Source organism: Geotrypetes seraphini, chromosome 9 (assembly GCF_902459505.1).
Source record: "Geotrypetes seraphini chromosome 9, aGeoSer1.1, whole genome shotgun sequence".
NCBI lineage: Eukaryota > Metazoa > Chordata > Amphibia > Gymnophiona > Dermophiidae > Geotrypetes > Geotrypetes seraphini.
This window is the reverse complement of record NC_047092.1, coordinates 183,791,175-183,808,385: the sequence shown is the minus strand read 5'-3', so window position 1 is coordinate 183,808,385 and position 17,211 is coordinate 183,791,175. Positions and strand designations below refer to the sequence as shown.

General features: G+C 44.6%; 1 protein-coding gene across 1 annotated transcript in view; it reads left to right on the top strand.

The window, feature by feature from the left end:
• TPRG1 (tumor protein p63 regulated 1) overlaps nt 1-17,211 on the top strand; it is a 97,915-nt gene that overhangs the window by 1,916 nt on the left and 78,788 nt on the right. The window contains exons 2-3 of the mRNA XM_033959299.1: nt 7,830-8,048; nt 13,904-13,995. Of these exons, the coding sequence (XP_033815190.1) occupies nt 7,839-8,048; nt 13,904-13,995 (302 nt within the window). The 5' untranslated portion in view covers nt 7,830-7,838. The remainder of the gene's footprint in view (nt 1-7,829; nt 8,049-13,903; nt 13,996-17,211) is intronic.

Here is a 17,211-nt window from a genome sequence, read left to right as displayed (position 1 = left end):
CCCTTCTCCTCCACTGCCAACTCCAGACCCCGCCCCTTCTTTCTTGCCATGCCGTATGCCTGGAACAGACTGCCAGAATCAATACGTCATGCTCCGTCTCTAGCAGTCTTCAAATCCACTTTTTTGAAGTTGCTTTCAACTCTTGACTCCCATTCACCGTCAGCTACCTATACCTATCGTATCATTTCTTCTGTTAGAAACTCCCCAAACCTGAGATGTCCTGTCTGTCTGTCCAAATTAGATTGTAAGCTCTTCTGAGCAGGGACCATCTATTGAATGTTAACTGTACAGCACCGTGTCTGCCTTTCAATGCTATACAAATGATTAGTAGTAGACGTAGATTTTGTTAAAAGTCTACTCTAGAGTGACCTGATGACCCAAAGAGCAATAATCAAAACCTGGACTTTCCAAATCTGTCCTGGGGTCCCATAACCAGTGGTGTTTTCAGGGATATCCTAAAATGTGCGTGAGAGAAATCTGTGTACACTGAAGAATCAGTATATAGCATATTCATTTCCAGTGGCTTTTTACACACCATCGTAGCTTTGGCTGCCCTGATAGTGGGAACAGGTTTGAGGAATGATTGATTACATGCATACTTTTGGTACAATCTCTAATCTTAGGCTTAATAGACTACTGCAACATACTATATCTCCCCTGCCCAGCAACCATGATAAAACAATTACAAACAATACAGAACACAGCCCTAAGACTCATCTACTCGCTGAAAAAATACAATCACATCACAGAAACATACCACGACTCACACTGGCTCCCAATACAAGCAAGAGTACACTTCAAATTCCATTGCCTACTACCGTGTTTCCCCGATGATAAGGCAGGGCCATCAAATAAGACAGCCCCCCCTTTTTAGAAAAAAATGTAAAATAAGCCACCCACCGATACCTGCGCTTACCCGAATCGGGTGGTACGGTGGGTGACTCTGTGTGGTCCCTCTGTCTACCGTATTTGCCTCCATGGCTGCGTGCCGCGCCTCGTCATGAAGTGAAGAGGAGGAAGTGACAGGACTGCAGCGCGCGCACGTGACTCCGTGCAAGGAAACACAGGCAGCTTCCCTCATCCCTCCCTAACGGAGACTGCAGGAGTTTGTTCACGGCCAGAACATCCAATACAGGTAATAAAATTCTGTTTTTTTTCAACAATAACTGTGTACTGTAGTCTTCTTCATGGGTAAATAAGGCATCCCCCCGAAAATAAGCCCTAGAGCATATTTTGGCCTTCCAAAAAAAATAAGACAGTGTCTTACCATCGGGGAAACAGGGTATTTAAAGCTATAAACGGAGACAGCCCAACCTACTGGAACAACCGACTAACTCAAGCTACCTCAACCAGACACAGGAGAACCCACTTACTATTCACACACCCGCCAACCAAAAATGTCAAACGAAGAAAAATGTACGACAACCTAGTAGCCACCAGAGCAGCAAAACTGGACAGACAACTCACCAATCTGCTATCCTCGACCACAGACTACAAAACCTTCAAAAAAGAAACAAAAACCCTACTCTTCAAAAAGTACATTAAACCTTTATAACAGAACCAGACCCTCCAAACTTCACCCAAAACACCATCTACATAGCAAATCAAAAATATTCAAACCACTCATTAGACATTTACTATTATCTTGACAATTCTTGTGTAATCCGCCTTGAACCGTAAGGTAACGGAGGAATAGAAATCACTAATGTAATGTACTTTAATGCATGCCTAATGAAGGAAGAAGCAGCGTCAGGGCAGAGACAGGAGAGAAACACATAAAAGGCTGTTCTAGAACTTTCTTATGTCTTGTGTACATAAATGCAGCAAAAAAAAAAAAAAATAAAGCCACTTAAACATGCAAGTCTACTAATTGCTATTTTGCAAGGGTGCATGGAAATGGCATAGAGCGCAGCTGCAAAGGGGTGCACATGTGAATAGAACATGGGCATGTCTCACCTTCTCATAAGTTGGGCACTCTTCTTTTTGTACCTAGACGCAACCATATACGCTCTCCGCAGACCTGATATGAGTGGGTGGGTCTCCATTTAAGCATGTTGATATAGGTTTATGCTAAGTTTAATCTAAGTTTTATAGAGTAGACGCTTCCCACACTGAATTTGGGGTGCCTGTTTCTAAGCACCCTTATATAGAGAAGAATTGCTACCATAGGTTTGCAAAGTCAGAACCAGACACAGTAATGCGCAAAATGAGCCAGTGCAATCGCTGTGCATAATTTTGCTCTGGGAATAGTCTCTTTAATGCCTGATGCAAGCATCATGGGTAATTACCAGCAGGGTTGTTTTGGAGTTTGCCCCAATAAGTAGTTAATATTCTGTGTTGTGCAATGAGACACTATAGAATCTGAATGTTCGTGCCAGATCCCTAGGCCATCAGGGGCTGCTGTGGTAGTTGAAATGCCCCCCCCTCCCCCCGCAGTCCACTCCACCAAGGATTACATTACATTAGTGATTTCTATTCCGCCATTACCTTGCAGTTCAAGGCGGATTACATAAGAATTGTCATGAAATTAGGTAATACATAATGGGTAATTTGAACATTTTAGATTTGATAAGGAGTAGATAGTAAAGTAGGTGAAGCTTGGGATCTGGTCATGTTAAATAGGTTTTATGTATTTTTTGAAGAGTAGGATGAAGTGATGACTTTAGATTGGTAAGACACGACCTGTTACTATCTCTTTCCCATTAGGGACAGAGAAAGTGCTTGCATATAATAAGTGATCTTTGATATATCAAAAGCACGACCCTTATCCTTACCCCTTATAATGCAAATTCAGTTAATTGTCCACAAACTCTTTACTTTCTGTCTTCATCTTGCTAACCCATGGTGCATTCTTCCACTGCTCAAGTGCTTCTCCGACTAAATCTGTAGTCAAAGAAGCAACACGTAGGAGAGGTAGAGGAGGATGAGAGGGTGGATGCGTAGTTGTTCACTCAGAGCTTCTGTAATTCTGTTTGTGAAATAGGTGAGACAAAGCAATTTTATCTGTAAGCCCCATCTGACTGTCATCATCCTTTGATGTAGAGTGGACACATGATATGGGATAAGCACAGAGGAATCTTAAATATGACTAGGTGAGGGTGAGGCCTGGGATAAGCACAGATGATCCCTAGTGGTAAAGAAGTGAGAGAGACATCAAAGAACTCCTGGGAAATATGGTATCGAAATGGGAAGTAAAGTGGGCGTATTTGAAAGGCCTTAGGATTCTGTTTTCCTCTGACTTTGACCAATGGTGGAAAAAAAACCCCATTTAACCATACAGAGAATGGCAGCAGATAAAGGCCATTTGGTTTATCCAGTCTGCCCATCCATGTCATCCATTATCTTTTCCTCCCCCTAAGAGATGCGGCATGCCTGTCCCATGCTTTCTTGAAATTCAGATTCAGTTCTTGTCTCTGCCAACCTTTCTGTGAAGTGGTATTTCCTTAGATTATCCCCCCCTGGTCCCCAGATTTCACCCTACTCTATTAAAATGCCCTCCTTTTCTGGACAAGATCTTCCATGAAGATGGATGGGTAGAACTGACAGGCCAAGGAGAGACTGACACTATCACAGCCCTCATTTCAACAGCCAGTATCTCCTCGTTCATGCCAGTTGCATCCTGTGAGTAGTTTTCAATGTCTACTTCCTGAGTACTCACACCCACACTTAAGTACATAAGTACATAAGTACATAAGTAGTCGCCTCCGCCGGGGCAGACCAGAGGTCCATCCAGCCCAGCGGTCCGCTCACGCGGCGGCCCATCAGGCATATTGCCTGGTCAGCGGTCCCTGACTAATTTTATTGCCTACCTCTACAGTTATCTCTAAACCTTCCACTGCTCTTATCTGTACCCCTCAATCCCTTTGTCTTCCAGGAACCTATCCAGGTCATCCTTGAAACCCTGTACTGTGCTATTTCTTATCACGGCCTCCGGAAGGGTGTTCCATGTGTCCACCACCCTCTGTGTGAAAAAGAATTTCCTTGCGTTTGTTCTAAACCTGTCCCCCTTCAATTTCATCGAGTGACCCCTTGTTCTTGTGGTTTCTTTCAAATTGAAAAATCTGTCCATGTCAACCTTTTCGATGCCCCTCAGGATCTTGAAGGTCTCTATCATATCTCCTCTGAGTCTCCGCTTTTCCAGGGAGAACAGCCCCAGCTTCTTCAGTCTGTCAGTGTATGTAAGGTTTTCCATACCCTTAATCAGTTTAGTTGCTCTTCTCTGGACTCCCTCAAGCATTGCCATGTCCTTTTTGAGGTACGGTGACCAGTACTGTACTCAGTATTCCAGATGCGGGCGCACCATAGCCCGGTACAGTGGCAGGATGACTTCCTTCGTTCTGGTCGAGATACCCTTCTTAATGATACCTAACATTTGGTTTGCTTTCCTCGAGGCTGTGGCGCATTGTGCCGACGCCTTCAATGTCGTGTCTACCATCACTCCCAAGTCTCTTTCCAGATTACTGACCCCTAGCATTGATCCCCCCATTTTGTAAGTGAACATCGGGTTCCTTCTCCCTATATGCATGACCTTGCATTTCCCTACATTGAAGCTCATTTGCCATTTTTCGCCCATTCTTCCAATGTCGTAAGATCCCTTTGGAGATTCTCGCAGTCAACCGTGGTTTCAACCTTGCTGAATAGTTTGGTGTCATCTTGCGAAAAGTGCATCTTGAGTCAACCCCCAGTGGGATGGAGAAACCTCTGAAAGATTCCAACCACAAACAGCACAGATGAGGAAAGTTTCTGAGAGCTAGCCTTATCATAATGTGGACATAGACAACCAAATTAAACCAGCTAATAGCATCTTCAGAGTAGATGGATGTTTCCAAAGTAACTTGTTTAATGCCCATCCTGAATATCAATGAAATTCCCCGAAGAAAGACCAAACTCTTTGATGATGATGATTTGATGATGGAATTATGCTTTGAGTGGTTCTAAAGTTTGAACTCCCAAAGTCCACTCTCCCTACTACTAGGGTTACCATATGGCTCCAGAAAAAGGAGGACGGATTGCGACATCTGGGTTTTACTTCTATTGGAAGTAAAAGTCTCAGTCTGTCCTTCTTACTTCCTTTGCTTTCAATGGAAGTAAAACTCCGACGCCTCAATCCTACCTTTTGGGTTTCTTGATCCGGTTTCTCCCACTGAAAAAAAATGGGTCTCTTTTTGCCTTCTGGAAGGAAAGAAGCCAGCCATAGGAAGAGGTGTGAGGTTTTGAACATGATTTCGAATCAGAGAGGTGCAAATGACCAAAATCAGATGTGGAGTCATATAGAGGACAAAGGGATTGAACTGGATTAGAAACCAAAATCAGGGCTTGGAGTCTAAAATCAGACGCAGGGGATCAAAATGAGACAGCAGGATGGAAACTCGGAGCCCAATGTTTAGGGCAGAGCACTAAACTTAGAAATTTGTGATATCCGGACATCTTATGCAAGAAGGAAATATTTGTTCACTCATCGAATAGCTGGAACTCATTCCCAGAGGATAAAGTAACAGCAGTTAGTGTATCTGGGTTTAAAAAAAAACACATAAAAACAGGTTTGGAGAAGTTTCTGGAGGAAAAGTCCATAATCTGCTGTTAAGATAGATCTGGGGGGAAAAAAAAAAAAGATAGACCTGGGGGAAGCCACTGTTTTTCCCTGAGATTGGTAGTATGGATTCTTCTTACTGTTTGTGATTCTGGGTTGGCCTCTACTGAAAACAGGATAAGAGGCCGGATGGACCATTGGTTTGACCCAACATGGCTATTCTTATGCTCTTAAGGCTTTAACCCTGAGTCCTAGTGTCGGTTGAAAAGCTGGGTTTCTGTTCTGCTTTATACATTTAGGCTGCGGTGATGCAAGGTGTCAAACATACCCCAGAAGAGACAAGAAGGTTGTTGCAAAAGTCCCTAAAAGCATGCCAGGTTCTGATATTGGCCAACTGGCATAAGCCTGTCTTTCAGGGAACATCTATCAGACGTCAGATGCTGTTTGGCCTATGTACTCAACCAAGTTAATATTGTCTGTTGACGTAATATTTAGTAGGCAGGAACAGCTAACTGGCACCCTGGGTCGATGGCATGGCTGCACAGAAGCCTTCCAGTGACTCCAGTAGATTCCCCTCTCTTTTTTTTCCTCTCCTCTTCATTCCTGAGCCTGCCATATCTTTCTTCCTCCCCTCTTAAAGTCAATCAATTTGTACCTTTGCTTAATCTTTGTAAACCGCATAGAAGAACTTCACGGTATTGCGATATATAAGCTGTTATTATCATTATTATTACTAGTTGTTCAGCCCGTTACATTAACGGGTGCTAGCAGCCCTTCTCCCTTACTTTTACCTCCTCCCTGTCCAGCAGCACCCCCACCCATTCCCTGCTCCCCCTATATAGCAGTAGCCCTTCTCCTTTTATCTCCCCCTGTTCAGCATCACCCCATTTCCAGCTCCCCATATCCAGCAGTAGCTCTTCTCCTTTGCAGGAGCCCTTCTCCCTTCTTTTTACCTCCCCCCTGTCCAGCAGCACCCCTTCCCTGTTCCCCCTGTGCAGCAGTAGCCCTTCTCCCTTCTTTTTAAGTCTCCCCCTGTCCAGCAGCACCCGTTGCCCAGCAGTAGGTCTTCTCCCTTCCTTTTACCTCCCCCCACCGTCTAGCAGCACCTCTTCCCTGCTTCCCCTATCCAGCAGTAGGCCTCCCTTCCTGTTACCTCCCCCCCTGTCCAGAATCACCTCTTCCCTGCTCCTCCTGTACTGCAGCACCCCCTTACCTGCTCCCCCTGTCCAGTACGGTGATCTCCAGCCATCGGGCCGGCTCCTGCAGGGAGTCTAGTTCCTGTCCGGTCCCCGCCAGGCGTGCGAGCCTGCTCCGCCCCCCTCCCGACCTGCCAGGAGTATTTGAATTAGACCCGACGGTTCCTGTTGAGGGAGGCACTCTTCACCGGACTCAGCGGTGAACTCCAGCCATCGGGCCGACATCCGCCTTGTTTTTTTTTTTTTTTTTTTAGTTGAAAGACGCGGCGGTGGCTCCTCTCATGATCCCCACCTGCGTCGGAAGTCCGACGCAGGCGGGGATCGTGAGAGGAGCCACCGCCGCGTCTTTCAAAGAATCGTAAGCCGCGCATGCGCACTTCCTATGTGTCGCTACAGCTCACGGAAAACCGGCACACACTTAGGAAGTGCGCATGCGCGGCTTACCATTTTATTATATTAGATTATTATTATTTCTAATCCAACTGTGTCTCTTGTGGAGGTGGTGTTGGCATCTCTGCTTTTGCTTTTCTAGCTTGGGACGTTTACCGATCAGCGATATGAACCATGGGGGGCATTCTGAATCTGTGCTGGTGGAGCACAAAATTCAAAAGCATAATAGCTGAAATGTAGGCAAAAAAAAACCACAATACAGAAATGTACTTCCCCGCTGCCTCTGTGTTTATAAGTTCAAGCACCAGAGACACTTGTGTATGGAAGCCCATTAGAGTATGTTTATAAGGGTCCCGGGTTCAATGACTTGGTTTTGTTTTGGGGGGGATTTCACTCACACCTTTCTCGGCTGGGCAAGGTATTTCCTGTCCCCAGTGTGAGATAGTGGAGGGTTAAGTGACCTCTCCATGATGACAAAGAGCTCCACTGGGATTTGAATCCTGGCTTCCCTAGTTCTTTGCCCACTAGCTGGAAATGTATTTAGAATATAATGTATAATGACCTATTAACATTATTCTGCTACTAATAGACTGATTGCATTTGTCTTGACATAATAAAAGCACTCGACCATCCTTGGACACTTTTGGGTCAAGCCCTTCACTCTGGATTTTTAAAATTAATTTACAGATCACTGGTTCCCTTCATGTTTTCAGGTTCTGAAGATGTCAAAAAGCAGCGAAAGCACGGATTTGCAAGCGGTGGAGCTGGGAGAAGACAAAAAGCAAGAAATTCCTCCCAAGACGGATGATATCGAAGCCTGGAAGCAGAGCCAGGAGAAAGTTTCAGAACCGCCTCCAGTGCCTTCGGAGGCTTCCGTCCACCCTAATCCCAACTTGGACTACTATGTTCACAGGAAGTTCTTTGTTACCAGGGTAAAGAGTTCCCCTTCACCCCTAAGTACGAATTTTGCATGGGAGGAGAAGGATGAGGGAATCTGGTGGATTCAGTAGCAGCTGTGCTGATTATGGGCCTGGGTCACAGGTTAAGCTGCTCCCCCTCCTCCCCAATTTATTTCAAGACCGTCAATTCATTTCTAAAACCATAATGGCCTTCGTGGGTTTAGCAGAGGGACCCCATGTCTGAGACGTGGGACCAACAGTGGGACTTGAATCCTGGTTTCCCCGTTTCTCAGACCTTTGCTAACCACTACGGCTCGGATTCTCTAAACCGCGCCATTTTCAACGGTCACCTTAAAAGCGGCCGCCAATCATTCAATGGCGCTGCTTAGAGAATTGCGCCTTCAGGATAGGTAGGCGCCGGACATGTAGGCCAGAGTTTTCAAGGCCAGTGTCTATCTTTGACGTGAATCACCTAATGCCACGCCTACAGTGGCATTTAGACACCATAAAGCGCCTATATAGACATGATTCTGGTGGGTGCCTTGAAATTTGTTTTAAAGGGTCTTTTAAATGACAGTTTGCTCTGAACTTAGTAACTGGCAGGACGCCGACTGGCACCGAGGTTAAGGTGCCGTTCACAGAATATGGTCCTTAGTCATTTCTCTTTGCCAGGGGTTTTCAACCCAGTCCTCCGTACACACCTAGTCAGTCTGGCTTTCAGGATATCCATAATGAATATCCATGAGATAAATTTGCATGCATTGCCTTCATTGTATGCAAAAACACTCATTGGATCAAAGTTTGCTGAGCCTCCACTTCCCATGCCCACACCGATAGGGTTGCCAGATCTCCTCAGAGAAGGACACCTGGTCCCACTCCACTCCGCCCCCCAGCCCTGCCCAGCTCTGTCCCCACGCAAACATCGTGTCTCCTTCCCCAAACTCGGTGTTGCGCCTGGAGGATCTCCACACATGCACGTGATGTCCTTCTGCTGACGTCCACACATGCGCAGAGGTCCCAAGCTTGGGGCCTTCCAAAACCCGGTCAAACTGCCAGTTTATAAAAATCCCCCTGGACAGTCTTCTAAAAAGAGGACCCGTCCGGGTTTTCCTGGACATCTGGAAACCCTACACACCAAACACCACCAAAATTTAAGTTCTAGCATTCCCTGTCTTACTACTGGATTCCTCTCAGTTCCCCAGTATGACCAGTGCTGTTCCATCTATCAGCGTGTTTCGCGTTGATGGCTCGATGAAGTTGGATCCTGCCACTTCCACTCTCCTGCTGTTCTCCCAGATTCTCTTTTTCTCCGAATCTGGCAAGAGTTAAACCAGAAACTGAAGAGATCCTCATTTCAAGCCTCATTAATTGCATGTGGGGGTGGCTGGAAACTCATTTCACAGGCTCCTGTCTCAGGCTGTTGTAAAAAATAGGCATCAAAATGCTGTAGTCTGTGTGTGCCGAGCCCTGCGGATCTGCTGGAAGCCTTCATGCTTTCTTTAAATAAAGTGGGACAGAGGATTCCAGATGCGACATAACCTTTCATAAGTCAGAGATTAAGGGCAGTGGAGACAGACTAAACCAGGGGTATCCAACCTTTTGGCTTCCCTGGGTGGCATTGGCCGAAAAAAATATTTCTGGGGCTGCGCAAACGCAGCAGCAAGACAGAGGAGGGAGCCGGCAAGACGGTAAACACCAGGGGGCAGCAGAGGAAAACACTGCATCGCCCTTGACCGGGGCCGCACAAAATACTTCACGGGGCCACAGGTTGGACACCCCTGGACTAAACCTCCTGTCACTAGAGTTACCAGCCATCCAGATGTACTCCTTAAATCACGGGCAGGGAAGAAGTCCGCGCATGCGCGGATGCCATGCGATGAACATTATGCGCACTCACACGTGCGTGTGATGTCATCGCGGTATGCACGGTCTTCCTCTCTGTCTGACAAGAGCAGGCAGCGGGGGGAGGGCTAGAGTGGGATTGGAGGCAGGATTAGGGCAGGGATGGGCAGAACTCGACAGGTCTAGAGGTCCGGATTTTCCGATTGGACAATCTGGCAACCCTACCTGTCACATGCTACAACAGGGGTGTCAAAGTCCCTCCTCGAGGGCCGCAATCCAGTCGGGTTTTCAGGATTTCCCTAATGAATATGCATGAGATCTATTTGCATGCACTGCTTTCATTGTATGCTAATAGATCTCATGCATATTCATTGGGGAAATCCTGAAAACCCGACTGGACTGCGGCCCTCGAGGAGGGACTTTGACACCCCTGAGCTACAACCTGGAGCCCTGTGTTAACCCTAACTATGCAACTGAACCTGACAGGTGAATCTGTCTTGAAACCTACCTTGAACATGTCCCCTTTCGTCTTGGACGCCCAGGAATTATCAAGAAAGGAATGGAAAAGAAGGTCCTTGTATATCACTCTATGATACAGCCACACCTCAAGTACTGTGTGCAGTTTTGGTCACCATATCTCAGAAAACATATAGCGGAATTAGAAAAGGTACAGAGAAGGGTGTCAAAAATGATAAAAGGGATGGAAAGTCTTCCTTATGAGGAAAAGCTAAAGCGGCTAAGGCTCTTTAGCATGGAGAAGAGGCGGTTCAGTGGGATATGATAGAGGTCTATAAAATAATGAGTGGAGTGGAAAGAGTAGATATGAATCGCTTGTTCATTCTTTCCAAAAATACTAGGACTAAGGGGCATACGATGAATCTACTAAGTAGTAGATTTCAAACAAACCAGATAAAATATTTCTTCACACAGCGTGTAATTAAACTCTGGAATTCATTGCTGGAGAATGTGGTGAAATCAGTTAGCTTAGCAGGGTTTAAAAAAGGTTTGGATAATTTCCTAAAAGAGAAGTCCAGAGGCCATTATTGAGATAGCTCGGAGAAATCCACTGCTTATTCCTAGGATAAGCAGCATAAAATCTGTCCTACTGCTTGGGATCTAGCTTGTTGGAAACAGGATATGGGCTTGATGGACCTTGGTCTGTCCCAGTACGGCAATGCTTATGTTCTTAGATACGAGTGAGCCTGCCGGGACAGATAGAGAAAAATGCTTGAGAACCTGAATGTAAACTGCTTAGACAACCTTCATTAATAGATGGTATATAAATAAATAATAATGTAAGGAGCTAAAATCATGATTTCATATGTACAGTATTTGCAGAGTATGATCTCAATTTGATTTCGAAACGCTGTTTAGGAAATGGATGGCTGGAAATTGGAAAAATAATCCCACCACAATTTTTCCACCTAATCACTCGCAAAGTGGTCTATGTGTTTGAAACACTTTCTTCTCTTTATGAATAATAATAATAATAATTTATTTATTATATACCGCTATACTGTGAAGTTCAAAGCGGTTTACAGTAAAGATACATTTTGACAGTACATGAACATAAAAAATCAAATGTAAAAACCAGCAATAGCCAAAATGACCCTGAAGGTGTTTTTATAAATATAAGGGAACAAGCCTCAGATCATGGATATACTACATCCCCGCTGCGTCAGGGAAAAGTCTCTCAGCAACGCTTCTCTGGGCTGTAAACATACTCGGAGCCAAAAAACTGCAGACAATATGTACAAGATGCAGGCTGTGTTTATTAAACCAAATTTAAAATGCGGTAACTATTGTCACCCTTTTCACAAACCCAGAGACCCAACACGTTTCGGAGAACACGCCTTCTTCAGGGGTCCATTGGTTGTAGGGGTTAAAACAAACCACAATGTAAATTGATAATAAGCAAAGCGTCTGTATCTAAGCAATCAATACGGTCCGACAGTTTCACTTTTTCAAAATAAGCACATTTTTCTGTCGGTTCTGTGTTCTGAAATGAGCTATTAGGTTATTAAGTAGTCAAGGGATTGAGTTTAGTATGAATTAAAAGATTTAAATTAGATGAATTTTTATGTAGTTAAAAAAAAGAAGAAGAAGAAGTAATGAATTAAAGAAATAAATTATTAATTGCATTCAAAAAGCAGGGAGGATGGGTTCAAGCAGGAGTAAGAGAAAAGATCTGTTTGTCTCTATGAGAAAACCCAGAATGGGTGAAACTCCAGGATCTGAGGCTTGTTCCCTTCTATTTATAAAAACACCTTCAGTGCCATTTTGGCTATTGGTGGTTTTTACACTTGATTTAATTAATAGGTAACCACCAGGTCTTTTTTTAGTTTACTGTTGGGAGCATGTCCATGGGGAGGGCTACCATATGGCTCCAGTCAAAGGAGGACAGATTGCGACATCCGGGTTTTACTTCCATGTCTCAATCCGTCCTTCTTTTTATGGAGCCATTTGGAAACCCTTTCCCAAAGGATTAACATTGGCCATAACACTCGGCAAAGAAACAATAAAAGATCTCGGTGGTAGAACTTCATATACTCTCAACTCCAACATCAGCCAAAATGTCCTGCTCGTGAGGGTGAATCAAAGGGTCTTTTAGATGGTTACATATGGTGGATCGTTGAGCCTCTGCTACTGATTTCTTTCTCAGTTACTTGGGCTGGTGAAAAGGTTAGTGTGTCGTTATCCCACCCATGCTTGTACGAGTTAATTCTCCTGTTTCCCGTGTGCGGGAATCTTGCCTAGTGAACAGGTCAAGGATCATCCACCCAACACTTTAAGGACGTTGGCACTCACTGATTCCACTGCTTGAGGACCTGAATAAATTAACGTAAACAGTTCTGAGCTCCCTTATAGAAAATGGAATAAATAAATAAACCTCTTCCACGATTGGGATTTACAGACGTCAGCAGCAGCTTCAGCCTTTATTTATTTATTTAAAAATGGATAAATCCACGCAGTCTAACATTCTAGGCGGGGAACAATGACATATACCAGGGATAGGGAACTCCGGTCCGCGAGAGCCGTATTCCAGTCGGGTTTTCAGGATTTCCTCAATGAATATGCATTGAAAGCAGTGCATGCAAATAGATCTCATGCAGATTCATTGGGGAAATCCTGAAAACCCGACTGGATTCCAGCCCTTGAGGATTGGAGTTGCCCACCCCTGTCCTAGAATGATGGCAATTGATTAGCTCATAAATCAGGGATAGGGAACTCCGGTCCGCGAGAGCCGTATTCCAGTCGGGTTTTCAGGATTTCCTCAATGAATATGCATTGAAAGCAGTGCATGCAAATAGATCTCATGCAGATTCATTGGGGAAATCCTGAAAACCCGACTGGATTCCAGCCCTTGAGGATTGGAATTGCCCACCCCTGTCCTAGAACGATGGCAATTGATTAGCTCATAAATCAGGGATAGGGAACTCCGGTCCGCGAGAGCCGTATTCCAGTCGGGTTTTCAGGATTTCCTCAATGAATATGCATTGAAAGCAGTGCATGCAAATAGATCTCATGCAGATTAATTGGGGAAATCCTGAAAACCCGACTGGAATACGGCTCTCAAGGACCGGAGTTCCCTACCCCTGACATATACTCAATGAAACATCAAATCATTAGAACCACTAAGGTTTAGGATATTATTTATTATTATTACTATTTATTAATTTGATATCTGGCCTCAATCATCCAAGGAACTAGGCAGCTAAAAATAGCATATATAGGGGTCCTTTTATTAAGGTGCAAAATGCTGAGACCTCCATTACATTTCTATAGCCATCGTAGCATTTAACGCATACTAAGCTTTAGCGCATCTTAATAAAAAGATCCCATAATGATATATAGGATAGTTGACAACATAATTATCCATCCATTCTTCCCACCCGTCAGCAATATAAAAATCCCCCACTATACAGTCTCCTTATGACCTTAGGGCAATCTGTGACTCAAAGGAAAAAAGCATCTGCTAAGCCCTTACTTAAAAGTCGAGCAAAGTGTTATTAGAAGGGCATTTGTTTATATGTGGTTTTCTTCAGCCAGGGGCACTGGACCAAGCTGTGGAGGACCTGAAGCACCAGGTGTTGGCGAAAAAAGAGGCCGTGGTGCAAAGCGTCTGGCTTTTAACGGAGTGAGTATATGTGTGCGACATCCCCTGTGCTTTGCTTCATGCCGCCCTCGCTCAATTCGATATATTTCCAAGATCGCAAATCAGGATGTTCACCCCGTGGAGCTGGGTTAGATGTTCTCTCAGGGCACTGTGCTTGTTGCAGGTTTCCGGGTCTCGCTGCGTCTTTGGCAGGTAGAAACCGACGTTTCAGCCACCATGCTGTGGCTTTCTTCAGGGCATGCTCTGAAGTCTGCAGTATGACTTTGGAAATAGTGGGTTCACTGACCTGATTGGGAACAGGGCAGTCGACCAATTTGAATTTTGGCGGGAAAGTCAGTTGGTCAGAAATTTGAATTTGTTGTGAGAGACAGTTAATTTCTTTTTCCATAGAATGGAAAAGTGTCTGGTAGGTTTAAAGATATTCTCCCCGTGGAGCTGGGTTAGATATTCTCTCAGGGTTTCCACAGCTGGCATTGTGCTTGTTGCAGGTTTCCGGGTCTCGCTGCATCTCTGTCAGGTAGAAACCAACGTTTCAGCCACCATGCTGTGGCTTTCTTCAGGGGAGAACATCTTTCTACCTACCAGAGACTTTTCCATTCTATGGACTTTCACAACAAAACTCAAATTTTTGACCAACTGACTTTCCCGCCAAAATTCAAATTGGTGGACTGCCCTGTTCCCACTATTTCCAGAGTCACACTGCAGACTTCAGAGCAGACCCTGAAACATCGATTTCTACCGGACAAAGATGCAGCGAGACCCGGAAACCTACAACAAGCAGTGAAGGAGTTTGTTTATGTGAACAATCTTGGGTTTTAAACATTGGGGCAATATGTGTATCTGTTTCTAAAAAAATAAAACCAAATATGAAAGCGAGGGATAAGCATAAGAATGAGGCCAGCTGAGGGCTATTGCACTGCCACAGAAATTATGCTGGGCCGAATTGGTTCCTGTCTTGTTCTGTGATTCAGATTCAGTACTGCAGTTTTTTTGCATGTAAACAGCCTATGCTGGGGAGGATCGTCGGCTTGACTTGGAAACACCTGCTCCAGTAGGGAGCTTTCATGGGCTTTCCCCAGGGGCCTCCGATTCCTTCCATGAAAACAACAAAATGAATATGAGAACATCAAACTCCAGAAACCAATGTCCTTCATCCTAATTCAAAGCTATAAGCAACAGACTTCATAAAAACCCCAACACTATTTAACTCCTAAAACGGTCTCCCGTCCTTCAATCATAGCAAAACATCTCCTGAAAATCCTGACTTTCTTCCTAAACCGACACAGTCTTTGCTTTACTTCTCCTCTGGCAAACTAAACTAACACCTAAAATTTATAGACGGAATCTTCTTCAAGAAAATAAAGCTCGACTCAGTTAACAATCATAAGGTGAACCAGTAATAATATTAAAAAAAAATCAAGATAAACCAAAATATTTGCTAGATGTTTTGAAAGGTTTTTAGTGTTTTACAAAATAATTGAAGGGAGTTTAAGTCTCTTATCATAGATGGGTTTGGATTCCAAACCTCCGTTAATTTAAACATGTAAGAATTCATCAGTTTTCCTTTAGATCTAATTCCCTTAAAAGAAGGGAAAGAGAGTTATAATCTTTGTGCCTTTTGTGAGAAATTAGATCTTTGGGCGTTCCAGATTAATGGAACCAAAGGTTCAGTCGAATGTGGGATCGTGGTGCTGCTACATCACAAGAAGCTTCACTTGTGAAGGGTTGCAGAAACTCGGCAAGTCACAGAAAGAGGAATTTCAGGCGAGGAGGGTTTTTTGGTTTTTTTTGGGAGGGGGGGGGGGGCTGACAATGCATGTGCAATGAGCTTTCCAGAACTCTGCTGCCTTTGTCCAGGGCACCACGGATTTGCCATAAATTAATCCAGTCTATAGGTCTCGTCTTTAGCTTGTTTGCTGGTCTGTTGTGTCAAGTTATCGAAGTTGGGCCAACTTCATTGAAGATGTGACACAGACACAAGAGGCGGATTTATTTAATCAAATATATTCTACCAGGGAAAACTATGGGGTTCATAATAAAAAAAAAAACAACGTCTATAAAGTGGCCTAAATGGCTACTCGGACGATCAAAAAGCCTGATTGAGAGCTCATCTGGGACAGAGAGGGTGATTCAATATGTCTATTATATTATTTATTATATTATATTATATTATTATATTATTATTATATTATTATACACGCGGTATATCAAATTCATTCGACACAATACGATAATTCTGACAATGGTGCACAATTCCAGCCGAGGTGAGGAGTGGCCTAGTGGTAGAACTGCTACTGCCTCAGCACCCTGAGGTTGTGGGATCAAATCCCAGCACTGTACCTTGTGACCCTGGGCATGTCACTTAATCCTCCATTGCTCCAGGTACAAAGTAAATCCCTGTATGTAAATGGCTTTGAATGTGTAACCACAAAAAAGGCAGTATATAAGTCCCTTTGCTTCTAGTTCACTTTTGTGCCCGAAACACTGTGCTATAAATATGTCCTTTTTCATCCCCCAGGCCTGTGGTATTTGTAGAGCTTTTCTCTCCTCAGGTACAGCTCAGTGTTCAAAAAGCATCTATAGCTGAATGAACGTTTTTCTCTTGTGTTAGAAATGACTGGATGACTATCTGGTGCCACCTGGTGGTCACTGTGCAGTATGTTTCCAGTCTGCAGCATTTTTGAAATCTGCTGTATGCCCAATGTAAGAGTTTGAGTTTTCCAGATATTCTGGGGGAAAAAAAAGGATCAAACTGACCACTAATAGGAAGGAAGAGTGCAAGAAGGCTGAAAACTGTATTTACTATGTAGAGCGGTGGGTCTAAAGATGCTGTAATCAGTGGCGTAGCGAGGGTGAGAGGCGCCCCTCCCCCGCCCTTGTCTCTGACCCTCGCTTCTTCCCTATCCCCCCTGCCATGCATGTGCCCCCCTTCCCTTCCCCCATACCTCTAATTCACTGCCGTGTCATTCTCTAGCAGCAGTTATATGGTTACTAGACATCCGGATTTATCTGGACATGTCCGGGCGTCCGGATGGCGTTTTAAAACCCAGCCCTTTGTCCAGGTTTTGAAAATCATGCGCAGTTGCCCTTCCGACGTGGCTCCAAGCACTTGAGGGGGGGCGGGGCCACCTGGGGCAGAACGGGGCGTGATGTGGGTGGAATGGGACAGGGCTGGGTCGAACTGGGCGGGCCTGGGGGTGGGGCCATGTGTCCGGATTTTACAAACGTAAAATCTGG